The following is a 27,552-nucleotide window of genomic DNA, read 5'->3' as shown; positions in this document are numbered from 1 at the left end:
ATGTCAGCACAATGCGAAAGATGTAACGCTGCAAATGCAGACTTCTTCCACCTCGCCTGGGACTGCCCCGAGATATATCAATTCTGGACTACCGTTCTACAAACAACAGCTGACATAGTAGGAGAGGAGATATTCCCACTCCAGTTAGTGGCTCTCTTAGGACTGACCAAATACCTGCAACCCGCATCAAGGAAACTAGCAGCCCTTCTCATGGTGCTAGCGCGCAGGAATATTGCTATGTCATGGGGCCGTGACCCAGTTCCTACACTCGTAGCCTGGAAAAAAGATATTTTGTATTGTCAAGAATGGACACTGAATTCATAAGGACATTACCACTGCACGCACGGCCTCCAGATATCTGGGGTCCATACATAACATACTTGCTAAACAGAGTTGAGACCTCCGATTCACAGTCTTCAGCTATATAAACAATGAGAGAAAACGGGCATTGACCAGCAGAGCCGCATGTGATAGTTTAAACCATTGGGGACAAGTAAACAATGAATAACTGTTAAGTTGAGCGTCAAGGGTGGGGGGAATTAGAGCAGTGAAGTTCGTAAGTTGAACTGTTATGACTGCACCCGGTTGGTGCAAATGTGTATATTTGTGTGTGTAAAACCCAAAAATAAAGTATTTAAAAAAAAAAAACTTAAGACTGATAATGAGAACCGCCAACCGATAACCTCAGGTACTTTCTGTGCTTGCGATGGATTGGCACATGAAAGTAAGCATCCTGAAGGTGCAATGAAACCAACCAGTCTTGGAGTTGGAGAGCCTGAAGGATCTGAGAAAGGGTAAGCATCTTTAATTTGAGGAACTTGTTCAAGTTTCTTAAGTCCAAGATGGGTCTCAGTCCTCCGTCCTTCTTGGGAATGAGAAAGTAGGGGAATACCAGCCCTTGTTCCTCTCAGCCACAGGTACATGTTCTATTGGACCTTTCTCTAGCAGGGTTTAAATTTCCTGCGCAAGGAGCGGATCTGGAATTTCGACTGAGTTGGATCCCAGTGGATGATCTTGAGGCCTCTTTTGAAAAGGAAGGCAGTAACCTTGGGCAACCGTTTCCAGTGCCCAAGCATCTGAAGTAATGCCCCGCCATTTTTTCAGATGCTGAGAAATTCTTCCTCCCACCGAGGTCTTGTGGGTCAAGGCCTCAGAGTGGCTTAGAGGCAGCTGCAGTAGCGGCTGAGGGTAAAGTTGCCGCTGCTGGGTCTGATTTAGCACTCCTTCCTTCTCCACCACGAGGGAATCTTCTTTGTCCCCTTTGTCCGGCCTGTCCTCTTCCTCTACCAATGGAGAAATATAAACAAAAAGAACTACCCCCTCCAGGAAGATGAGCCTGAATAGGGTTGTTGAGGTTGTCGAATGCAGGCGCTAAGGGATTTAGCTTCTGCCTTCGAGATCTGCAGCTTCTCCAGACTCTCATCCACCTTGCTGTCTAACAACTTTGAGCCGTTAAAGGGCATGTTGAGCAGTCTGGCCTGCACATCCGGTCTAAACCCCAACTTCCTCAACCACGCAAATCTGCGTAATACAGTGCTAGCAGCAATGGATCTGCTGATGCTGTCAGCAGTAACCAATCCTGACTGGAGACATTCTCCCATTGCCTCCTTACCATCCATAACTATAGCCAGGAAGCTGTCTCTTTTTTCGCCTTCCGGGATGTGATCAGCCGCCATGGCAATACAGTCCCAAAGGATATAAGAGAATCTTGAGAGAGTACAAGTGACATTTGTAGATTTCAAGGCCATGCTGCCTGATGTGAAAACCTTATGTGCCCAGGCATCTACCTTTTTGTCATCTATATTTGGGGGGGTAGAGGGGTAGGCCGATTGCCTGGTTGATGTGGCAGCCTGAACTACCAAGCTCTCAGGTGTGTGGTGCTTGGTCAGGTATTTTGGATCGCTGCTTGAAGGTCTGTACTTCCTAGCACAGTTTATGTTAACTGCAGTTCCAGATTCCAGGGCTTCCCAATTTGCATTCACCTTCCTCTGAAGGGCTTTGTGGAAGGACATAATTGGGTCCTTGGTCTAGGATGTCTGTCATATCTTCCTGTTCATACGTAGGGGAAGCTTGGCTCCAATCCATATATTCTGTGACCCTATTCATGAGATTTCTATAGGTGGAATCCGCATGTTCAGAAGGGTCAGGCCTGCCAAATTCCAGTTCTGGCGAGGTGTCAAGACCACCAGCCGACTGGAGAGAATCATAAAGGTCTCTCATTTGGGACTCTTGATTAATGAGCTCTTCAGACGCATTCTGAGTTATGTTATGTTATGTTATTTGGCATTTATATAGCACTCTATATATCATTGGTATGACCTCAAAGCACTGGTAGGTTGAACGCCCTTGGGACCGTAGTCCACGTCAGTTCAGAGAGTACAGTGTCATAGAGTGCTTGGGTGCACCAGTTATGTGTGCAGCAGATGCAATTGCATGATGGTAGCTGCATCCTAGCATTAGGTGTGGTCGTATTGATATCAGCTGAATGTGTGCAGTCTGGCGGGTGGACACCAATACTGGGTTCTGGCTGTGTTAGGCCTGTGTAGGACGCTTATGTATGCAGCTAGGCCGGTTTGTCATGGGATGTAGCTGCGTTTTATTAGAGTGATGAGGTGTTCATGGAGTAATGTTTGTATGTGAGCACTTAGGCCGAAATTGATCAAGGGGTGTAGCTGCACTCTAATTGTGTGTTGGTGTACAGTAAAGAGTAAGCATAGTGATATGGGAGGTGAGTGTTTGGGTGGAGTTATGATCTAAGGAGTTTGCTATTCCGGATTTCAAGTGTGTGTTTGTTTAATAATGACTTAATAAGCGTATTCAGTGGTGTCATTGCTCGGGATCTCATTGAGCATTGTCATCGTATTGCAAGGACTCAGTCGCCTAAGATGGTCATAGTTGGCATTACGGAAAGAGCCACGTTTTTAGAGCTTTGCAGAAGGTCATATGGTCTTGGGTGTGTCGATTATGTGGGGGGGAGTGAGTTCCGCAGAGTTGGGGCCAAGGTTGAGAAGGCGGAACCTCTGATCTTGACAGAGTGCTTGATTTTAGGGTGCGAGATAGGAGGTAGGTTTTTATCTTTTCTTGTAGGTACATTGGGCCGGTCTTGTGCACTGCTCGGTGAGTGATGCATAGGGTCTTGAAGGGGACCCTTCGTCCAACTGGGAGCCAGTGGAGAGTTCGGTGTGCTGGTGAGATGTGGTTTCTTTGACTGAGGGCGAGGAGAAGTTTTGCGGCAGCGTTTTGGGCTCTTTGGAGTTTGTTGAGTTGATATGCCGGGGCTCCTCGGTATAGGGAGTTGGCATAGTCCAGTATCGACATCACAATAGACATAACTGAAGCAAGTCTGTTCGGGTAGGAGAGGTAGGGAAAAATGCGTCTGAGAAGCTTGAGGTGGTAGTGACAGCATTTTGACATGTTGTTGATCTGACGGGAGAGGGTTAGGCCTAAGTCCACAGTGCAGCCTAGGTTTTTGACTATGTGGGAGGGCTTGGGGAGGTGGGCCAAGCGACGGGGGCCATGGGAACGGATGTGAAAGAAGGGCAGTATTGCAGCACACCATGATTTCAATTTTATTAGGGTTCAAAAGGAGGTGGTTTATTGTCATCCATCGGTCAATATCGCATAGACAAGCTTCAAGGTTGGGATTGGGGTTGGTGCATGACTTGGGAATTCTTAGGATAATTTGGGTATCGTCGGCGTAGTTTTAACAGGAGATGTTGTGCATGCGGATGATTCCTGGTAGAGTGGTCGTATAGAGGTTGAGCAGGAGAGCAGATAGGCATGCGCCTTGGGGTACTCCAGTGTTCACCGAGCGAGCAGTTGAGACAAAAGGGGAGAGGAGGGTTATTTTTTTCCGTGTACTGAGGAAGGAGGCAATACATTTGAGAGCAGTTCCACAGATTCCTAGGGAGTGAAGGCGGTCAAGGAGGATTGAGTGGTTAACCGTGTCAAAGGCTGCAGAGAGATCCAGGAGAATCAGTGCCGCGCAGCCTTCAGAGTCTGCAGTGACCTTGAGATCATCCCAGATCTTTCTGTTCCATGTCGTGGTCTAAAGCCTGATTGTGTGGGGTCAAGGAGACAGTTTGATTCTGCAAAGGAGTTGAGCTGGGAGTATGCTGTCTGGTCAATGAGTTTCGCGGGAAATCTGGTGTTGAGATCGGCCTGTCATTTTTGGAGTCAAGGGGGTCAAGGGATGTCATTTTTAGAAGTGGCTTGACATGCGCTATCCCGAAAGCTGCAGGGAAGATGCCAGAGGTGAGGTAGTCATTTAGTAAGGCTCTTGCATGTTCTCCTGCACAGGTAGAGGAGAACATTTGTTTCAGGACAGAGGCGGGGCAGGGGTCGAGGGGCCAAATTGTAACCCAAAAGGAGGGGAATCCTCTTCAGAGGGCTGTGCTTCCTTATATATTGAGGACATGGACTTTAAAAAGATTTTTTTCTGAACAGGTTTGTAAACCTTACCCTGAATGGGCAAAGGCTTCGACAAAGTCGAAGTGGCCGTCGACGGTATCTAAAATGGCTTCGAAAATGGCACTGGTTTACTCGGTATCGCCTTCGACTTCAGCGTCCATATGTTTGGCTCCAGTGGAGTTGACAAAGTCGTCGAGTTCTTCAACGATTTGTGTTTCTTCAATGGTATCGAAGAAGGACTTGGTTCATGAGTCGATACTTTCGACGACTTCCTGTCGGGTTGAGCACTCTCTCAATGTATCGCCGGCTTCATGCTTGGCTTTGAAGTAGTCCGAAGGAGCGACCAGGGCATGGCTCTTGCGCGATTCTTTCGAGGGGGTTGTGGCCGCATTCCCGAAAATCTGCATCATTTCAGATCTAAAAGCATCCCATTTTCTTGGGGAATCTGATTTTGTCGGGCATCTGATTACCTCAGTAGAGGAATCGGATGATGAAGAGGGAGACCTATGGCGTCTCTTCTTCGCCTTCTTTGAAGGAGACAAAGACTGCCTCGATCGACCCCTTGATTGGGACTTCTTTGATTTCTTATGCCAGGAGGAGTCTCTAGACTCGCCAGACTTTTTTTCTTTCTTCGAAAAAGACTTTGAAGCCACCCTCCCCACCGCCAGTTTATTTCTGCGTTCTCTGAGAGCTTTCACCGTCATGGCCTGACAGGACCCGCAGTCATCGGTAAGGTGCCCGGAACCTAGACACCACAGGCAGACGTGGTGAGGATCCGTAACAGACATCTTCGACCCGCAGTCGTAGCATTTTTTAAACCAAACTTAGGGGTCGAAGGAGTCGAAGATGAAGACATTTTCCATGAAGAAAACTGAAGCGCGCCGTTAAACACTCGAAGCAAAAGCTTTCGGAAAAACGGAACGGATGCCAACGGGCGCTGCATGCGCTATTTATACTGACGATGACGTTGACGCTCGACGGAGGCCCTCGAGGTACATCAACGCAACGGCATCACATACAGCACCCTCTGCAGAGAAATATCTTTGCTGAAGCTGCAAAGCTGCCTAGATATAATATCATAAGATGAGGAATACGTGGGCGGACACAATCCATTCGAAAACCTCATGTAAGGGAAGAAAGACCTTGCCCATCACCTAACAGAGTACAAGATGCCCGCTCGCTCTGGGAATGGTTTCAGAGACTCTTTCCAATGGCATATGTAAAGTACAGGCTGTTGCGTCTTTAGGGTCTCATTAAGAGGTTGCAGTGCAATAAAAATTGGTGGTACTTTCACTCCACCACTTAATTTAGCGTTTCAGTACTGTAATTAAGTAAAATACATCTGACTTTGTGTAGAGGAACTTGCCTCCACACAAACCCACGACCACATGCAGTAATATCACTTTTCTCCAATTGACGTCTATAGGACACCAACATGGGGAATTACTTGAAAGGTTAGGCTCTGGAGAAGGGACAGGGTTTAGAGGATCATTGCATTTGCTTTTTGCAAACCCAAAATGTAACTGGGACGCACTGATATCACAAAGGTTATGAGGCAGTAATGTGAAGACAGACGGAAAGAAAACCCAGACTGGAGACAAGCAGTCCAAGTGGCGGTGCAATCCCTGGCTACCCTTCCGCTCCAGCAACCCAACGGTGTTGGCATGAAACATGTGGCCACATTCTGGCGCTCAGGTTGAACTGGGTAGGGTGCAGGGGCTAGAGGAATCCTCAACCCTCACCCTTCTTCAGACAAAGCAAGAGTGTGGCTAGCATCTCTCTAAGGAAGGAATGAAATCCATTAACATTCATGGCTTCTTTTAATGGACCTTTGTCTGGTCTCCTAGTCCCACCTTGTTGACAACTCTTCGACATTTGCCTCATGAGACGGAGGCCAAGTATTCCACCAAAGAGCATGAAAATCTGTGATGATGAATGTGTGTTTGTGCAACTGAAACATATTTTGATATTTGTTGTTGAAGAATTGTTTGCAGTCAATGTGGAAAAAGCCTCACCATCCAAAACACCAAAAGAGAAAAACAGTAAAAGTAAAACCACCCAATTAAGGATCCCATTTCTGGCATGTCTAAAGAACTAAATGCTTTCAGGAACAAACCAAACACACAAGGGTAAAATCAAAGCACAGCTTCTTAGGACCTTTCTCTGACAGACAGTGGTACAAAAGAACTCAACAAAAAGGGGCAATTGGGCTGTTAAGATGACTGGTGAACTTGTGGCAATGTTGGAGCCTATGTGCAGTGAGCACTTTGGTACAGAGACTATCCAGGACCACCATGGTGTCGGGGACTTGTTAAACATAGCAAAGCCTTGCTGAAGGAGTAGAATAAAGTAGTCTGACTTCCCACAGAAATGGGGAGAGTGCGTAGACTATCACTGGTTCACCTGAAGTTGCTGGTTTGGAAAGTTTACAAGGTTACGCAGCCCCATCCCTCCTATATAGTCAGAAGTGCCCCCTAAAATAACAAGCTGTTGACCTGCAATCACGGTTAAGTGGTGCCTAGATATTGTTAGGGTTGTGGGTTTTTCATTCAAGGGACATGCTGCCACTTTTTTAATTTTCACTTTTCTTTGTTGTTCATATTGGTTGGAATGTACTTGATGGTTATTTTATTGCGCTTTCAGCAGAGAACAACAATGTAACCTTTTTTTTGCTGCTGCTCCTGAGAGGTGCTCTGGTCAGTTTGGACCCCCACAGACAGCAGTCTCTTTTGATGGCCGTAGGTCGTGGCAGGAAGCATCCAGCAATGTGTGGCCACCTGCTGTAGGCCGAGGCGGGCACCGGGCTTCCACTGGAGGAGACTCCGAATCAGATCCTTGCAGTCTGCGAGAAGGGGATACAAGACCGAGAAGAGATCATAATATATACAGGTTCCACAGAATGCAGGCCTAGCCTAGCCCCACGGAGAAACAGAGTGCAGTACATAGTGTAGCACATACATTTGATACTTTGGTACTTAGGCACAAAGATACTGTTTGGATACATGGTACAGAGCATTGAGTAAGCAATTATTCAAAACAGTAACATTGTCAAGGGAAGGTGGGGATGACCACATGCATAGTCTATGGAAGCTCAATCTGGAGCAAGCAGGTATTGACGAAACTGGAAGGTTTTCAATGTCCTCAATTGGAGTAGGGAATGGGACCACGTCAGATGCAATGGGATATCTTATTAGAGCAACAGGCTCCACGTCCAGTCCTCAAGAGCCAAGTCCACTCCAGCTTTTTAGCATATTGACAAAAAATACATTTAAATAGAGTGAGGGTAAAGGGTCAATTTTATATAGTCATTGGTTAGTGTGAAAACATGGTATGAATAGTGTTCTCGGGATCCCTAGTAGGAACCCCCTGTTCTAGAGTTTGGGCACAGGGAAGAAGAATGGTTGTTTCTTGGTCCTGGCTTTGCTGGCCCCTTCTATTTCTATCAGGGAGATGGCTTGGCTGTCCTATGCTTTTTGGCCCCTGGTGGTGAAGATGGACCTCTGGTATTGTTACCTCAATAGAAACAAAAGTGGTTTTGAAATAATGTTTGAGCCATGAAATACTGAGCCATGGTTTTATGATTATGAGAAACTGGTCACATATTGCATTTTGCACAGCCCCTGGTAGTTATTTGCCTGTGTATTGCCATTTGCAATACACATGACCATTTTTCAACACTTTGCATTTTAACTCCTGTCTGGATTTATTTTTGGAGTAGTAAATGCAAGTTGACATTCATCTATGGTCTGGAGGAGTGCAATTCTATTTTGGCGTGCTTAGGAATTTATGAAAATAGTCTTGTTTTCTTTCTTGTCTGGTGCAGGAGTGAACTGAGGACGAAGCGTGTGGCACTGTAAACCAGGATATTTTTCCCTCATGTTGGTAAATGAGACTTTTGGCCAGAACTTTGCTGGTAGCCGTGAGATGGAGGAAGTATGTCCTGAATGGCCATGAGCCTGGCATCCTGGGAGCATACCCCCCAGCATCAATTATTGAAGACCCTGGATTCTAGGCCTGAAGGCACTATGTTCAGGCTGTGAATCTGAACCTGTACTTCCAATATAAGCTGCTAGGGTCAGGCTGTGCTTATGAGTCGATCATGATTCTTTTGTGGGGACGATAAAATGCTGACACCTTCTTGTTTGTCTTTCTCCGGGCCTGAAGAAGAAGGAACAGAAAGGATGATAGCAAAACAGGCTCTGTCACATTGAATGTTATAGCAATTGCCACCCTTAGTAAATATTTGTCCTACTGCTACTATTAGAGAGGCACATATGCAGTAGTATTTTGGAACTGCAAGCTGTCGACTATGAAACAGAAATGGGGCTCTTAAATGTGACATAGACAAGCTGCCAGGAGTTCTCCCATGTAACTGAACACTGGTGCCTTTCTAGGACCTGGAGAAGTCTGACCCTTAGTAAAGGTAGTATTGAGGGACAGACGGACAGTAGGGAACTTTCAGTTGGAAGAAATACTGAATTATGATGTCAAGACCTGGCAACTAGGCAGAGTTCCTGTGAGCCTCTGGAGCTAGCTCCATCCTCTAAAAATGTGGCAATAACTTTCTAATGTTGCCTATCAGGAAAACATTTGCTAGAAAAAGATCTTTTTGAGATAAAAATATTCTCCTTTCATTGATTTAGGAGTGAATTTTGAAACACTGAAGGAAATCTATGGGTTTTGTCGGACCACATTTCCCAAAAAGGAAACTAAAGAAAAAAAGGACAACCAGCCAAGAGCCCCCCAAAAAACTACTCAAAGAAAGGGACAGAAGCTGAAGAGGAAACAGGAATTACGAAAAAGAATAAATCCACAAGTAATTGTGCTAAAGAAGGTAATTCAAAAGGCATACAAAAACAATTCTGAAAGAAGAAATGAAGAATGTATAATTGAGAAATATATTTATATAAAATAAGCATGTGGAACTCTCCCTCCTAGGCTGGCCTGGTCGTTGGGATCTTGGGAGAATTATAGGGCTTCCCAATAGGACATTCAGGAACCCAATATTTTACTTGCCGTGAAATGTGTTCAGTCCTTGTAGATAGGGTGTCAATTTTGAACATCCATATATTTCTTTACCATGTGATAAATGATCAAATGTTGTGGATTAATTGAAATGTGCATTTCTGTACCACAGAACCACACGGCATTGGCTCTAACAGTTTTGGATGCTACTTAGTCTCCATCATAACTTTAATAGTAAGGTTTTAAGGTCCAATGTACTAATTTAGGAAATGTAGCTGTATGCTTTGTATAGTCAGTGGAGGAATTTGAACACAACCAGCCTCATTATGAGTTTGGTGATATAAGCATTGCTTATACCCTCCAAATGGATTTACCGTTAACACCAGAGGTCATAGTGGCACGTCCAGCCAATTATGTGATTACAATTTTCCTCCATTTCGAAGTACCATTGAACTTTATTGGGGAATGGCGGCATTATTGCCAAAGGTATTTCTACCAGCACCATTATCGCCTTTATGTTGGATGTAATATTGAGATGCACTTGCAGGCATTTTCCCCACTTCCTACCCCATAGTAAGGTGGATCAGTAAACACATGTCTGATCACCTGTTTTTACGAGTACTACAGAACTCGTGGATAAGGAGCAAATATTTCACTACAGATCCCCATTTATCTAGGACACGCGTAACGTTCTTGAAGAACACATATTTGACATGATATTGTGTTTTACAGGCAATGTTTGTGTCAGATGTTGTAAAGTACCTTCATAGCATATAATTTCCTTTTTTGCAGTGTTATTGTACAACAGGATGGGCCGACACTGTTGCTGCCCAAGTAAAGGGCAGAGCAAAGCCACTGTTCCATAACCCAGGCAGCAGGGCAATTACCCGACAATGTTGGCACTCTCTGGAGGTTAATAATACCATTAGTAACCATGAATGCAAAATGCAGGAGCTGAATGTTAAAACATTTCAAAATAAACATTCGATGCAGCTATTAAAACCCAGAGCCCCAGGCCCAGACGGATACACAACTCGTTTCTACAAAAATGTTCGCCCTCAACTTGTAGCGCCCCTGACAACCCTATTTAATTCCTTTGCTACCTCGGGAACGATCACCCCTACTATGCAAGAATCAATCACGGTCCTCATTCTTAAGCCAGGGAAAGACCCCAGAGATAATAATTCGTATAGACCTATATCACTACTAAACCTCTACGCCAATACATACTTGAAAATCCTGGCAAATCGTTTGGCAGGCGTCCTCCCTGATATTATCGACCCAGATCAGACCAGGTTTATAATTAACAGGTCGACTGGGGTTAATATTCGCAGAGCCCTGAACCTTATAGACGTTGTGAAACAAGATTCGCAGAAGCTCGCCTTACTCACTCCAGATGCGACCAAGGCATTTGACAAGGTGGATTGGGCATTCCTGCGACTCACTCTCGAGTCCTTCCACTTTGGTTCTGCCTATCAAAAGCTTGTATTAGCTAACTATCAAGCCCCAAAGACCCTCCTTAGAGTCAGTGGCCTCCTATCCGACCCGATTCCTTTGACATATGGAACTAGACAGGAATGCCCACTTTCCCCCCTACTTTGTGCCCTAGCCATGGAACCCCTTGCCCAACTAATCCGTCTAAACAGTCAGATCAAGGGTCTCCAGGTAGGCCCCTCCCAACATAAGATTGCACTTTACGCTGACGACGTACTGTTATCTTTAACAGACATCTCCGCCTCATTGGAGCCAGCACTCGCTGAGGTTCATAAATTTGGGAGAGTATCAGGCGTTACCATCAATTTCGGCAAATCAGTGGCCTACTCGCCGCCCCACACCCGTGTAGAACCAAATAATCTCCACGCAAGTGTGAGGTCAAAGGAGTGGGATGTGTTGTTGGATGTTGCAATGTTTGGAGTGGTACCGAATATGAAGAACCTAGGGCAGAAACGATATGGGTCAGTGTTTCTGTTGTGATTTAACCCTGCTATCACCCCCTCTCCAGGAAGACTGGGTTCACCTGTTGCACTGTGCATGTGAGGGTGGTTCCTGGCAACATCTGTGCCAGTTACTTCACTGGGGCTGCCCAGACCCGCTGTGGCTCAAGGATGTGGTTGCTAACCTAATGTCCCTGTTCTTGGCTTGCTTAAAAGTCTCTGTGGTTGCATTTGTACTCTGCCTGCTTAAAAGTCTCTGTGGTTTTGCTGTGGTTGGTTTGTACTCTGCTCGCTAACAGTCTCTGTGGTTTTGCAGTAGTTAACTTTTAATTGCGCCTTGCACGTTAATGCCTTTTCACTCTGCTTGCTTACAGTCTCTGTGGTTTTGGCCGTGTTCTCCTTTGCTGCACTGTACCTTTGCAAGGGTCTGGAGCATCGGAGGTTGTGAGTGCGGTAAGCAGGAGTGTCCTAGAAGTGTTCCAAAGCCTTTGTTCCTGCTGTGGTTACCAACTCACTGTTCCCTTCTATTCTGCAGGCCGCAGAATACCACAGATGTTGCAGGATGCCTGTGGGAAGAAGCAGAGAACCAGCGGAAAACTCCTGTTTCTTTCCCCTTTTCTGCAGGTCGCAGGTAACGGAGCTGATGCTGGATGCCAACTGGGAGGAGTGGGGAATCTGCAGTAAGCGTTGCGCTGCGGATCACAGTGAAATGCAAAGCGGGGAAGAAAATATGAGTGTGGTTTATATAGCAACCACACCCCTGCAACTGGCCCGCGTTTTCAGCAGATTGTCTGTGGGCTCACTGGCGGCCATGTTGGGAGCTGCGAGGTGGCCACAAGGGCTGGCAATATTGGAGGTCCCAGCTAGTTCCTTAGGCAGATGGCAATGGCAAAGGTGGTGAGAGCGTCAAACACGAAATAACAGGGTCCAGTCTTCCTTCTTCCCCTGATGAGTGTGCTTAATAGAGGAGTGGAGGGGGGATGGTCTACAGGCTATGCTGGTGATCTTGACATGCATTTGGCATCCGGATGTGCACAAGGTCCAGCTTCAACCCATCGTGAAAAAGAGCACACTACAACTATTAGGTCTTGTGAACTGTTGCATTTTTCTCCCATATCTGCATAATCTGTATGTGTAACTCACGGAACGGTCCAATAGAGCGGGGCATTGTGCCTCGTATTTTCCGGAGCATCATGCCAGTGCTGAAAGTTTTGACAGGTGGTGTAGTGTATAATCATATTCGTGAAGTGCTCCTGAAGGTTTGGTATAAACCAATCTTCCTGCATGTCTGCCACAATATGCTGTGAAATGGGTGGTGTAACTGGTTGAATGCTATTGCCAAGAGCTCTACAGGCAACACTGCCTTGCCAGTGCATTGCCAGTGCATTCTTGTCTCCAGAGTAGGTCCGTGGGGGACTGTTTACACCCTCTTTTGGACCATACTTATTTTTCATGTTTGGTGCTCTACCCTGTAGTTCAATCAATTGTGCGATGGGCAGCGCTGTGTATGATGTTGGTTGTCGATCAGGTGATGGTGTGGCTGTGACGTATTCCAAAATTACTGGGACAGGAATGTAGGGTGCCATTTTGGCTGCAACGTTTCCTAAGGTTATTTTGTCAGTGTTACCAGTGTGTGCGGCGCACTTGACGGCCGCTACTATGGAAGGTTGTGACAGTGCGGAAATTAGTGTGTTTAAAAGTGCAGCGTGTTGTACTGGGGAACCGGCTGCTCTGCGGAACCCTCTCCTTTTCCAACGTGACAACCCAGCATGCACTCTTGCAGTGACGTATGCCGAGTCTGAATAAATGGTCACATGGCATCCTTGTGATGCACATAGCGCCTCAATGAGTGCTACAAACTCAGCTGCTTGAAGCTCCGCTGCTTGTGCCGAATAGTGCATGGGTAACCGCTTCATTACTAATGTTTCATATTCCCCTCCTTCGAGGTGAACTAATGCTGCAACTGTATGTCTTTGCCCTGTGTCCTGGTCAATTCTTGCTGACCCATCAACAAAGAGTACCTCCACCTCATCTAGTGGACAGTCTCTCACTTTGTGGATGTCATCCTCTTCGCCTTCATATGTGGCACAGTCTTGTTGCTGCAAGTCTTCGTCAGTGCACACTTCCATCAGGAACGTGGTAGGATTTACTGTTTTGCATTGTACTGAATCTTTGGACTTGGACTTTGGAGATAATAATCCTGTATGCCAATGCTCTCTGGGTGGTCAGGGTGGACTTTGATATTTCCAAGATCGCAAATACTGAATGCTCCACGTACAGTGTAACTGAGCATCCCATCACAATTGTGGAGCTTTTCTCAATGGCGAAGGCAGCTGCAGAAAGAGCTTGATCGCATGCGAACTGCCCTTGCATAACTGAGTCCAGTGTACTGCTGTAATAGGCCAATGACTTGTGGCCCATTGGGCTCTACTCTGTTAGCACAGCGGTCATAAGTGTGCCGTTTTCATGTGAAAATATAAAGAATTCTTGTGTTTGATCTGGGCTGGCGAGAACTGAGGCTGTGGGGATCACTTCTTTCAAATCATTACAATTTTGTACCATGTCTGCTGCCCATTCTAGTTTATGGTTGCCTTTTTGTGCTTCCTTGAGACCCTGTAAGAGCGGTCTCGTGCATGCTGCATAGTCCAGAATCCACACCCTGCAGTATTTACATAACCCCAGGATTTCTACATGTCTTTTACTGTAACAGGTTTGGGCGCGGCATGCACAGTTGCTGCTCTGTCAGGTATTATTTTTTTTCCGTCTCCTGAGATGAGCTGTACTAAGTTAAGCGCCTCAAGCTGGCAGTATTGGAGTTTGGCCTTGTCAACCTGGTACCCCTTGCGGGCCAGGAGTTGTAGCAGGGTGATGGAATCTTTACAACAGTTTTGCTCACTGTCACTGCAAATCTAGTAGCCTTTGTGTAATATTGTGTTGAATATGCTTGGGGCAAACAAGTGTACTGTTAGCGCTTTCCGCCATGTGTGAATGCTGTGAGATACTGTGCAAGGATGCAAGGATATTGAAAAGAAGGCGTTCTTTAAATCGATCACTGTGAAGTGCATTGCTTCTTTGGGTATACTGCACAAAATGGTGGCAGGGTTCGAACTAGAGGAAATTCTTTCTGTACTACATCATTAACTGGCCTGAGATCCTGGATCATTCTCCTATTGCTCACCGTCACTTTTTTGACAGGGTATATGGCAGTGTTGCAATGTGAGGTATTATCCACTTCCTGCATAAAAAAAGGACCTGTTAGCCCCTCCTTCCTCTGTGATTCCCCACCATCCACATCAATCATCCCCCTCGGCACTCTTCCTTTCAGTGCCCTTTCCTCTCTATCGTCATAGTGCTCTGTGCTGCCTTTTCCCTCTCATCCATTCCCTTTTTTCCTGTCTGAACATCTCTGATGTTTGATGATCCAAGAGGCTCCTCCCTGGTGAGTTACAGTCCCCTATCACTTCTTCACACCTGGGCATGAAGAGAGTGAACAGTGATGACCAATGTGCGACACGTAAGTATATTTTCATCTTCTAGGTACAGACTCAGAGGGAGTGGGGATGCAGGGGGTGCGGTTCCTACTCTCATGGGACACCCTGTAAGGATCTTGTGGGCAGACAGGACAAACGTGCACTGGGGGTTATTGCACATAGCTAGGGGCAGTGCTTGCATCCATTTTAGACCTTTTTCCTGACACACTTTGTGAAGCCTCAAATTGAGGTCGCTGTTTTAGCATTCTACAAATCCACTCGACTGGGGTGTTACGGGCAGGGAAACTGCTGTGAGATTCCTAGTGCCTTGCACACTTCTTTAACAATCTGGCCAGTAGAATGGGTAACCAGATCACTGTCTACAACAAGGAGAAGTCCAAATCTGGGTATGACTTCAGCAAGCAATTTCTTTGCAACCGTGACCTCATCCGCCCTCCTGCAGGGGTAGGCTTCAACCCACCCAGAAAACACACCAACAGGCAGTATGAGAAAGTCATGCAAGTGGGGAGCTGCATCAAATCTGTCTGCACGTTTAAGAAGGGACCCTCCAGTACTGGATATGCAGATAGCTTTGCTCTGACCGCTCACCCAACATTATGCTTGAACATTTGGCGCATCTTTCACAATATTCCTTTGCTATTCATGCAACACCAGGGGCAACACTCTATTAATCGTGGCATTTTCACCTGTATGAGCAATGCCATGGTCCTCTCAGGCCATGTAGGGGTGGAGTACCCTGGGTGCCACCAGGTGGCCATCTACGGAACGCCAACGGGAATTTCTGCAGTCCACCTGTTCTGCTTTGAGAGCTTGGTATGGCCAGGCTGTAAAGGGAGGAAATCAGTGACTGTTGGACTGCAACACAAGCAAGGGTATCATTAGGAACCAGGAGCCCATTTAAGGCCTTCAAATTAGCGGAACTATCTGCTAGCGTGTGTCCTTTGGCAGTGAAGGACTGAGAGGGATTGTGTCCCTTTCATTTAACAGTGGCCAGAGCAGGTGGGAGCAGTAATGCATGCAATAATGAACCGGATAAACTCGACAAAAAGATAGTTAGAGGTGATACTGATTCCAATTTTAATAGTTCTGTTATATCTGAGACTATAGACTGTGAGGATAATAACAAAAATAAATCAAATGAATGTCCACTCCCCAGCGATAAATAGGAACCTTCAAAGTAAAAACAAACTAATTCATTCTTCTGATGGATTGTTAGCCATTAAAATCAAACTAATGGAAAATGCCAAAGCATCTATATTATTACTTAATATCTATTGGAACCCGTTGAAATACACATTACTAGAATTTCAACAAAGATGATATTTTGGAACAATGGGTCATTTGATCATTCCAGCTATGAAATAATTATATATTTGTTTTAAACAATTTTATTTTTATTATTTTACACAAACACCAAACATTACAACCATTTAGGACGTTCATGATCAGTAATAAAGCATCACATTATTCAATGTTATTCTCTCTCCCCCTCCCTCCCCAAAAACTCGAGCCGTCGTGTCCGTGCCATCTACTTGAGCATCTTCAGGTATCTCAATTATCGTCAACTCATCCCCGTCTTCCGATTCATGATTGACCTGGTGGGAGTTTGCAATCGAGGTCACCAGTTGTCTCCAGGCTATCAGGGGGCCTGCTTCTTCCTCACCCCCCCTAGCGACCGCTTCATAACAGACCGCAGTTTCTGCTTCTGCCCACTTCAAGAGGTCTGCCCACCACATCTCCACTCTAGGCCGATGGGCCGCTTTCCAATACATTGCTATTCTGCGCTTGGCCAAGATATAGGCCAGGTCTTTCATCTTGCTAATATGTTTTAGATTTTGTGGCCTAGGGAAACTCCCAGGCATACATGCCCAAGCCGACCCCACATCAAGCACCACCCCCCAACTGGCCATTCTCGTCTTTATCTCTACCCAGAATCTCTTCAACTCCGGGCAAGCCCCGAACATATGCAACAGCCCACCCTCCTCCTCCACACACCTGGGGCATTTCTGTATAGCCGAGCCACCAAACCTAGCTATTCTTCCGGGGGACAAGTAAGCTCTGTGGGTGACATATAGCTGGATCTGCTGGAGTCTCACGTTCCGGGACACCATCTTATGGTACCTTTGGGCTCTATCCCACTGTCCCTCTGTCATGGGTTCACCCACCTCCTCCTCCCAGTCAAGTCTCAGTTGGAGCAGCTCCTTCCCCGCCTTTGCACTCAAGAGCTCATATATCCGAGATCTTTCATGCCCACCCTCTGAGACATCATACATCATTTCTAGGGTGGCATCAGGTTCTTCCGCAAGCACCGTTTCAGGCCACCTCCCCCTCACCCGTTTCATGATCCTGGTGTAAGTGATATATTGGCCCCTATGCACACCTGTCTCCTCCTGTAGCCTCCCCCTCCTGCCATACGTCTCCAAGGGTGGCTAGGCCCACCGGTTCCCAGTATCTGCGGACCCCTTTGAACAGTTGGGAGTCTTCCCCACATAGCACCACCAGCGGGACCTGCTGAGAGAGCAGGTCTGGGTCACCCACCATCTTCCATGCCCTGCGCCAGACCTCCCAGCCCAACACCAAGAGTCTCCCGATATTCGCCACTTTTGTTTTATGCAGCCACACTGTCTCCTTTAGGAAGTAAGGGGCGGAGTCTCCCCGCAAGAGCCTAGCTTCCGCAGAATCCTCTGCGGACAACCACCGAGCCACATATAATAGCTGTCCCACCAAGTAATATAGTTCAAAATTCGGCAGGTTTATGCCCCCTTATTACACGAGTTCTGTAGTTTCCACAGGGCCACCCTATTCCTAGAGTTGTGCCATATGAAGCCCCTGCACAGGCCATGAAGTCTAACAAAAAGCTTCTGGGGATCAGGTACGGGACATTCAGGAAAAAGTGCAAGAGTCTGGGCAAAACCACCATTTTGAGCAGTGCTGCTCTTCCCATCATGGCAAGGGGTAGTCTGGACCAAAACACCATGCTATTTTTAATACCTTCAATTGCTTTCTCCGTATTGTGTTTGTGCTCTATCTCTATCTTGTGGTATATGTTTATGCCCAGATATCTGAACGTCTCGGTGTGCCAGGGTATCTGGAGAATGGGCCAATTTTCCAGTGGGATATTCTTATACCTCCCCAAGGGGAACACACTAGACTTCCCGGGATTTACCGATATGCCCGAGAGGGTGGCATAGCGATCCATCACCTCCAGCACATATTGCAGGTTCTCCTCCGGATAGCGCAGATAGAGGAGCATGTCATCTGCGTACAATGATATCAGGTGTGTGCCTCTTGTCGTATGAATCCCCACCTCTCCATATTGCTGCCGAAGGCAAATTGCCAGCGGCTCCAATGTAAGTATATATAGCATCCCTCTCTGGTCCCCCTACTAAGTTGCCATTTGTCTGAAATTACAGCTCCTGTTTTGACCCTTGCAATCGGGGAGCTATATAACATCTTGACCCATCTAATGTATCCCGGTCCCATCCCGTACCCTTTCAGGGTCGCCATCAACCATGACCACCTCACCGAATCAAAGGCTTTGACCGCATCCCGCGACACGATGGCCAACTCGCCCGGGTCTTTCTCAGTTTGATCAATAATATGATGTAGCCTCCTGTGGTTGTCTGTGATGTTTCTGCCGGGGACATAGCCTGTTTGGTCTGGATGTATCAACTTGCCAATTACTCGCTTGAGTCTGTTGGCAAGCACTGCCGTGAGTATTTTGCTATCTTGATTAAGCATGGATAAGGGCCTATAAGAACCGCACTCCCCATGCGGCTTGCCCTGTTTCAGGAGCGGGATGATCACCGCCTCTCGGAGGGACTCAGGCAGTTCCCCCTGCTTGTAGGCCTCGTTGAACATGGCAAGCAGTGGCTGGAGTAGCTCCTGCTTATATTCTTTATAGAATTCGCTGGGTAACCCATCCGACCCGGGCGCTTTACATGTGGGCAGGTGTTGGATCACCGCCTCCAGTTCATCTGAGGTGATAGGGGCTTCCAGATCTGCGCGTTCTAAGTCATCCAAGGTGGGCAGCCCTATATCTTCTATTATTTCCAGTATTTCTTGACCCATGTCTCCTCCTACGTCCTCATATAATCGTTTATAATATATGAGGAACTGCTCGTTTACTCAATTATGAAATAATTATGGGTGGTGATGTCAACTCTAATTGCTTAGAGGGTCTTAAAATAAATAATGGCTATTTACCTGAAGACTTTGCTACTAAATCCTCACAAAGGGGAATTAAATGGTACTCTTACTCTAGATTTAAACAATACTGATCCCTTTCCGAATTATACTTGGCATCGAGGTTGCTCCTACTCCACCATAGACTATTTCTATGTATCCTCTAACATCAGATCCAGTTGCGGCCCTGTGACTATTGTGGACCCTGGAGTTGGTAATCATATGCTCTTTAAATGGTATTTTTGACTAAAACACTAACATTTGAAATAAATCCCTCTTTAGCGTTTATTGAAACAGACCGTCCTGGTATTTCTGTTAAATATAATAATAAACTAGCAATGTTATTCTCCAAGCGATTAAAAATGGAAATTCTCTCCTCTCAGATCGTAACTAATCAAAATCTTTATCAAAATCAGATGGAAAATGTATTATCCAAAATGATGCTTCATTGCCTGAAAATAACTTTTTTTTTTTATAACACTGTTTATTTGGATTTTAACAGCAAAACAACATAAGCATAGGCATTCATCAGAAAAACGCGGCAGTATTGTCAGTAGAAGGCGACAAAGTCATATGGATATCAATGATATATCCGCAGAACAGGTAATAGGTGGCAGTTCTAGTTACATCTCATAACTTTGGGTTAGGAGAGGGGTGAGGAGGAGGGGGTGGGGGAGTGGAGGGGGAAGAGGAGGGTAGGGAGGGGATGTGCCTCAGTAAACGTCCAGCCATTTCCCCCATATCTTTTCAGATTTTCGGGGGCAGCCCCTCGCATTATAGATACGGCGCTCCAAAGATGCGCACGTACACATACTTAGTTCGTTGATCCAACGGTTCACGCTTATTGGGTCCGCTGAGCCCCAGTTTGCGGCGATGAGTCTTTTCCCAGCACCCAGTGTCACCCCCAGGAAGGATTTTTCATGCTTAGTAAGGTCGACCCAAGAGTGTCATTTTGGGGTCTTTTGGGATAGGCGTTCCTAGTACAGTGCAGATTGTATCGATGTACTCGCCCCAGAAGGCTTGTAGCACTTGGCAGTCCCAGATTATGTGAAAGAAGGTGCCCGTCTCCCGTTTGCATCGGACACATGTCTCATCTCCGGTCCCTCGCCATCTGATCAGGGCTGTGCGAGAGTAGTACGAGCGGTGGAGTATTCTGAGTTGTATCAATCTAAGTTTAGCTTCGATACCTATCTCTCGGGGGGACATTAGTGTGTCTATCCAGTCCTCTGGTTCCAGATCGCCCAAATCTCTTTCCCACCTTTATTTCAGTTTATCAAGTTCTTTGGCTCCGAAGGAGTTAAGGGCCTGGTAGAGCGTGGAGGTGACTTTGGAAGGGATAAGTTGCGGGACAATGTTGGTCTCTATGGGGGAGCAAGGAGGTATGGTGGTTATGTCTGGAAACTGGGTGTGTATGGCGTGAGAGAGCTGTGCATGTCGGAACCGGTCCATAGGTGCCAGACCAAATTTGTCTTGCAGAGTATCAAAGCCTAGCAGGCGTCCCTCTTGGATCACGTGTGCCAGTGTGGTGATCCCTCATGCTCCCCAAAACAGCCCATTCTCCTTATTTCTGGGAGGTGTGCGTTGTGCCATATGGGTTGGGCTAGTGTTAGTTTTGCCCTCCAGCTGATGCGTTTATGTGTGTCCTTCCAGGCGTGGCGGATATGGCGTGACATTCTTGTTATTTTCGGGAATTGGTTGTTGGTGGCGTGTAGGACCTGCATGGGTGGCGCTGGGAGCATAGCCTCTGTTTGATTGTGGATGTGTGGTAGTGTGGGCTCAGCATATAGCCATTCATTTACCACCCCTATCTGTGTTGCTAAGTTGTACGTGCGTACGCATGGTAGTCCAATGCCTCCCTCCCACACAGAGTGTTGGAGTGTAGTGAGGGCGATTCTGGGATGTTTCCCTCCCCAAAGCAGCGTGCGTAGGTTCCTGTCTATGAGTGCAAAGGTTTCATGGGGGATGGGAAACGGAGCATTTTGCAGAATGTATAGGAGTCTTGGGAGTGTCATCATTTTAAACAGAGCTACCCTGCCCAGTAATGATAGGGGGAGCGTTTGCCAGTGGGAGACATCCTTGCTAAACCTATCTAGTACGGGTTGTAGGTTGAGTTGGAGGAATCTGTCTAGGGTCGGACCAATGCGTATGCCCGGGTACTTAAACTCCCTGATACAGACGTGGTAGGGGCAAGTCTCGGGAATCGCAGCTTCGCCGCCTTGGATCGGGAAGTAAATAGTTTTGAGCTTGTTCACCTTCAGACCAGCAAAGGTTTGATATTCCTTGAGGATGTGGGATACAATCGGACATGAGGTGACCGGATTACTAAGATATATAAGGAGATTGTCTGCATATAACGAGAGCCGATCTTCCCCTGCCCCTGGCCAGGCAAATCAGGACCATATTTTATTCGATCTGAGTTCGATTGCTAGTGGCTCGATAGCGAGCAAGAATAGGAGCGGGGAGAGGTGGCATCCCTGTCTGGTTCCTCGGCCCAGAGGAATGGTCTAGAGGTCTTGCCGTTCACCCTCACGGTAGCCTCTGGAGATGCATATAGGAGCCTAACCCAGGAGATAAAGCTTTGCCCAAAGTTCATTCGGGCCATGATTTCCCACAGGGCCTCCCACCCCACAGAGTCAAATGCTTTCTCAAAGTCAACCGCCAGGAGAGCCAGAGGACCCGGTATCTCCGAGGCCCTGTCTAGGGCAAGTTGGATTCTGCGTAAATTCATGCGAGTAGATTTGTTGGGCATGAATTTGCATTGATCTGGGTGGACAAGTGTCTCTATCACCTTGAGCAGTCTGTTAGCCAGTGCCCGGGCAAGGATTTGGGCTCTCCATTAATCAGCGAGATGGGACGGTAGGAAGCACATTCTTCCAGGGGCTTTCCAGTTTTATGTATGACCACTATGCTTGCCCTTCTGAGGTCCGGAGGGAGTGCACCTTGTTCTTTACTTCGGAGGAACATGCGGTGCATGTGTCCCATTATCCCATTAGCGTGCTGCCGAGGCATTTCCAGGTCTCTGTTGGCAAACCATTGGGACCCGGGGTCTTTCCAGGTTGGAGTTGTGCAAGCGCCTCTTAGATTTCGTTTTCGGTGATTTCGGTGTCTAGGAGGTCTGTTTGTTGTGGCGAGAGTTTCGGGACCTCAATTCGGTCGAGAAAGTTAGAGGGCGCGGGTATGGGGGTCCCAGCTGGTGGGCTGTAGAGTTTCTCGTAGTAGGCGGCGAATGTTTCTAATATGTCAGAGTCTGCAGTTAGCAGCTCTCCCTCAGGGGATCTGATGGCTCGCACGTACCCTTTAGTTTGTTCCAGTCTCTCCAACCAGGCAAGGGTCTTATTTGCCTTGTCTCCTTTCTCGTAAATTTGGCTCCGGACTAGCCAGTGGGCAGCCTGTGCGTTATCCAGGGCTATGTTACTGAGGGCTTCCTGCGCTGTTATCAGGGCTTCCTTTGAGCTTTGGGTACCATGCGCAAGGAGTTGTTCTTCACACTCCGATACTCGTTTTTCGGCCTCCTCGATCTTTTGGGCGTGTCGTTTGCGGTAGGCCGATACCGCGGAGATAGCCTCTCCTCGGGGGACAGTTTTATATGCTTCCCATATCGACGTCGGGCATTCCACTGAGCCTTCGTTTATTTCAAAGTATTCCGTAGTCTTTTTCTCTAGCTCTTCAGCAATTTCGGGAAGCTGCAAGTGGTATGTATTCAGGCGCCAGGTGATGTCTGGGCGATGGAACGCATTTTTCATAGTTATAAGGAACCGGGAGTGGTCCGAAATACCTCTTACCAGGAACACAGCGGATACAAGTCTGTGGGATATGTAAAGGGGAATGAAGGCATAGTCGATTCTCAAAAGTGTTTTGTGCTCGCTGGAGAAAAACGAGAATCCGGCCTCATTGTCGTGCAGTGATCGCCAAGTGTCCGACAATCCTAATGTCTCGGCAAAAGTGTACAGAGCTGTAGGGGCGAGTCGAGTTCCAGCCCTTCAATGGGACCTGTCAGCCATGACTTCCATAACTTCTTTAAAGTCCCCCCACTAGAGCCCATAAGTCTGCGTCTTCCTCCAGCAGTATGTTCTGCAGTTCGCCAAGGAGTTCCTTCGTAAGTGTGGGGGGAGCGAAGATCGCAACAAGCCCCCATCTTTCACACCTAATGTCACCAAGCAGCACCACAAATCGGCCCCGGGAGTCGGTCCGTACTTTCCTGACCTGTAGGGGCACTCTTGGATCTTCTAAAGAAGCCGTTACCGGTTCCGATCAGATGTGTTTCCATGCGGAAGGCTATGTCTGGTGAGTATCGGTTGAGGTACTGGAGCACCAGTCTGCGTTTCACGTTGGAACTCAGGCCATTGACATTCCAGGTCAATAAGGACAGCTTGTCGGTGTTTGCCATAAAGGCGTGGGTCTCGTTGTGAGGCATCAAAAAGGATCTGATGCCTTGTTAGTCTCTTGGGCCGTATGTAGTGCTCTCTCGAGCTTTGCCTGGTGTTTCCCACGCCTGGGTCCATCGCTGCTAATGGGGGCGTAGTGTAGACCTGGGGTACCCAGATGTATCCCTTGCAGGGAGTCGCCCGGAGGCTACTATGTGACTGTGTAGCTTGTGTCTGGGTAATGCGGGTATCTCGGTCCCAGCAGGTGGGTCTTTTGTGAGGACTGAATATCTTGCCTTCTTGTTCTGTGATTCCGATTGCCAACACCCGTGGAACTCCCCCCACCCTGTACTTCCCCCCACCAACTGGAAGCACCTGTCGCCCAAACATTGAACTTTTAAACTGTAAAACTTCTTCGGGATGACCCGGACTGGGGTAGTGATTTCACCGCCTAGAGGGCGGCGGCCGCGAAGTTAGAGTTCCCATAGTGCTGCGTCGCAGGTTGGTCCCTATGGTGTATAGGCTTCATCCGTTCTCAGTTGTGCTTTCGACGGGATGCTGTGGCATTTCGGCTTCCGGACCCACCAGGGTTAATGGGGGTGAGAGCTGTCTGGGCCTGGGTTTCTGTCCAGGCGGTCTAGGAGGCGAGTGTCGGGCCCCAGGACCATTGAGGATTTGCATTTCGAGCTATTCCCATGCCTCTTTGGGGTTGTAGAACAGGTGGGTGGTGCCCTCGTAATGAACTTTGAGAATTGCCGGGAAGAAGACGGCATACTTGTGTAACGCTCACCTGATTCTCGCAGAGGCGCCGGTCTTGACTGGGCGACTACTGTATCTTCAAAAGTGATGTGTAGCACCCGGTTGGCTCTTTGGGCTGGACCTCTGTGCACTGTATGCCTGACTCGAAGAGTAAGATGTCTGCAGATAGAAAATATGGGATTAATGAACTGGGGTTATTGGGGTGTCCCTATCTCTTTCCTTTTCTCCTCTCCTGTAGAACCCCAAAGGTTAACGCTCTCACCTTAGGTAAGTGAACGCCGAGCTCTCCATCTGCCTCGGGGTAGGGTGCTGTAACCAGTTTCTTCACTGGATAGGTAGCGCAGGCCTCTTGACTTCAGCGGACTGCTGTCCGTCGTTTACTTCACGAACGGTGAGTTCCGAGTATTTCAAATGTCTTTAAAAGTCTTTTGTAATGCTGTCTCTTATTTTGCAGGGTTCCGGCGATGGCGGTTGACTGGCTGAATTGAGTTGAGGATGGACCCGTATGCGGAATAGAAGCGCCTGGAAGCGCGTAAGTAAGCGCTTGTTGCTTGCTTCACGATGCGCACTAACTGTCCTTTTATTTTGCAGGTACCAGTTCGGAGCTGCTGAAGGATGCCGGAATGCCCACTGAGTTCGGCGTGGATGGAGTAATGGCACGTGAGTATTTAACGTTACACAATGTCTTTAAACGCACATTCTTTTGTCTTACAGATGCGGGATGCAGCGCCGAAGGCCTCCGGAGCGTGCGAAGAGTTGGTAAGCTTTTGTCTTTCAGATTCCGGAATGCAGTGTGATGACCTCCGGAGCGCGTGAAGAGTAGGTAAGCCTTTGTCTTTCAGATGCAGGAATGCTGCGCGAGGCGTTGATGACAGCCGATGGACCAGGTAAGAGCTGCGCTGTCACTGAAGACCGTAGTGCTAACCTGTTCTTTCTCGTCTTTATAGATGTTGCTGAAGACTGGATCCAGGATGGTAAGCCTTATTCCTTTAGGCCCAGGATCAGATGCAGAAGACACGATGAGCGTTCTGCTGCAGAGGATACAGAATAACGCAAAGCAAGATTCATCCATCGGGTGTGGTTTAAATAGCCTCCTGTAGTGCTTAGATGTCTCCTTCCACAGCCACGCCTAGGTAAGAAAAGAGTTCCTGCTTTCCAGAAGAGTTCCAGTGTTCTGAACCTAGGGAGTGGCTCCTGCCCCACCCAACAGGAAAAGTAGTCCCAAACAGAAGAGGATCAGGGGTTCAACTGGCAGGTAAGTAAGCAGCATGGTCTGCTGCAGGTAAGTCCACCCAAGCATTATGAGCCCGGCGCTTGCAGCGCTGGGACTGGGCATATTTATGAGCCTGGCGCCACTGGCGCCAGGGCAGGGTCCAAAAGGTCCCAAGTGGGACTGGCTGGCACTCGGAACCTGGGTTATGGGTCTGCTTCCAAGGGAGTTGGGTAAGTCCTGGCCTTTTGGAAGCAGAGATCATGACAACTTGATTGACAGAGATTGGAGTTTCTTCTTTACTGAGTCGAAAGACTGGCGGGCCTTTTGGACCTCCTTTGTTTAGTCCGGGTAGAACCCTACTCGGTATCCGTTGTATGCGATTGGGCCCGAGGCCCGTGCCATCTGGAGGATAGCGTCTCGATCTCAAAAATTTAAAAGGGGTGCAATTATTGTTCTTGGCGGGGCTCCAGGGTTGGGTCGCCCGGTGGGCACTCTATGTGCTCGTTCAATGGAAAAGAACTCAGACAGTTTTTTTGGGGGCGAACACATGTGCCAGCAAATCTTCCAAGAACAGTTCGGCACTGGGGCCTTCTTTTTCTGGGATCCCAAGAATCCTGAGATTGTTGCGTCGCGCCCTTCCTTCGCTGTCCTCGGTATTCGAGTTGGTTAACTTTTTTGGAGATAATGGCTAGTTGCTGTTCCAGTTGGCGGACAGTGTCCTCTGTGTTAGATATTCTTTGTTCAGCTTCGCCGACTCTGGACGATAGGTTGCGTAGGTCTTGGTGAAGGAGGGACACTTCTGTGGCTAGCCCTCCAATTTTGAGTTCCAGAGACGTTCTCGAATCACCAATCGCTCTCATTAGGTCGGTCAGTGAGACAGGAGGGTCTTGAGTGTCTTCTCTGGGTTCTTCCTCCTCCAGGGTTTGTGTCCCAAGACGGGGAGGGGCCCCTACTGTGAAGAGGTCCATTTTACTTTGTAGGGTTTGTCTTCTGGTCTTATCCTTGCCCATAGCGCCGGTCGACGAGCTCAGTGAGGTGTGGGGTCAAGGTAGGTCGTATAAGCGTCTTGACGAGGGTTGGTGTTGGAGTTGGGGGTTTTCTTTTTCCTGCGTCCACCCTCTGCGCCTTCGACCTTTGCTCTGGATGGCAGAGTGTCAATGGGGTTCCCTCTAGTCTCTTAAGGGTAGATCCCTTGCTCTTGGTTCGCCTGTTGCGCCTGGTTAGACGTTGCACACACAGTGGGGGGTGTCCGCCGTTGTGTCTATTCGAGGGTGATAGCCGCGGTCGTAGACTGTGTTCCCCTTGGGTGGAGAGTGTAAGAGACAGGGGGCAAGGGAGACAGAGGTCATTTCTCGCTCTTCAGAGGTGCAGACGGTCGGCAGAAGACCCACGATGGAGCCACTTGTGCTGTAGCTGGTCTGGGGGAGAGATTGGTCTCCTGGGGTCAAAGTGAAGGCACAGCAGAGGGAGGGGGGTATGCTTCCAGCTTACAGTCTGGCCTTACCTCTGTTCCTCAAGGCTGTGGAGTGATGAGGGATCTTGTTGGAGTGGGGGGGGGCTGGTGGTGCGTCTCTCCAGTGTCTAGGAGCGAATAGCAGATGGTTGTTGGCGCTTCGTGCGCTGAGCCTGTGGTGAAGGAAGCCGCTTAGGCCGGGGAGGCGGGTCCAGGGAGGCGGGACTCCAAGCGGTCCCGCTGGCCGTGAGCGGCACTGTTACCATGCGCGCTGGCCCTCTGAGATTGCACTTCAGATGCCCGGGGGACCCAGGCAGGGGGGCCCTTGGCTAGCCTGTGCCCCGCTGTCCTGGCTGAGGGCCCTGGCCCCGGGTGATGCTTGGCAGCCAGTGAGCCGTTCCCGCCCCCGTCGCCAGTATCTGTTCGGCGTGATCGTTGCAGAGGCCTTCAGTCGAGTCGGGAGGTCCGTTCCTCCCCTCTCGATGCAGCTCCGCCGACAGTTGGAGGAACGCAGCTGGTCTGCGGGCCCGCCCCCCGGGTTCCACAGGCGCCAGCGGGTCGTAGGCGGATGGGTTGTCTGCCGCCTCGGTCTTGCCCAAAAAATGGCGGTTATTGCACCGTTGGCAGTTGCCCACCCGATTCTACCCTTTTCAGGGTCCGATTTCTGTCGGGCTTGAAGGATGCAGTGTGTTGCTGGTTCCGCCACACAATCGTTGAGGTCTTTCGTGGATACTAGTGACCAGGGTGCTATTTGTTCAGCCTATTGGTCGAGGCCGCC

The 27,552-nt window shown here is 48.2% G+C and overlaps 1 protein-coding gene across 1 annotated transcript in view; it reads right to left on the bottom strand.

Annotated features, from left to right (window-relative positions):
- LOC138498711 (testis-specific serine/threonine-protein kinase 5-like) overlaps positions 1 to 27,552 on the bottom strand; it is a 616,456-nt gene that overhangs the window by 70,577 nt on the left and 518,327 nt on the right. Inside the window, exon 7 of the mRNA XM_069622355.1 lies at positions 7,073 to 7,252. Within this exon, the coding sequence (XP_069478456.1) occupies positions 7,073 to 7,252 (180 nt within the window). The remainder of the gene's footprint in view (positions 1 to 7,072; positions 7,253 to 27,552) is intronic.

Source organism: Ambystoma mexicanum, chromosome 5q, assembly GCF_040938575.1.
Source record: "Ambystoma mexicanum isolate Mex_15411 chromosome 5q, UKY_AmexF1_1, whole genome shotgun sequence".
NCBI classification, from domain to species: Eukaryota; Metazoa; Chordata; class Amphibia; order Caudata; family Ambystomatidae; genus Ambystoma; species Ambystoma mexicanum.
Note: the sequence above shows the minus strand (reverse complement) of the source record. Positions and strands in the feature narration are given on the sequence as shown.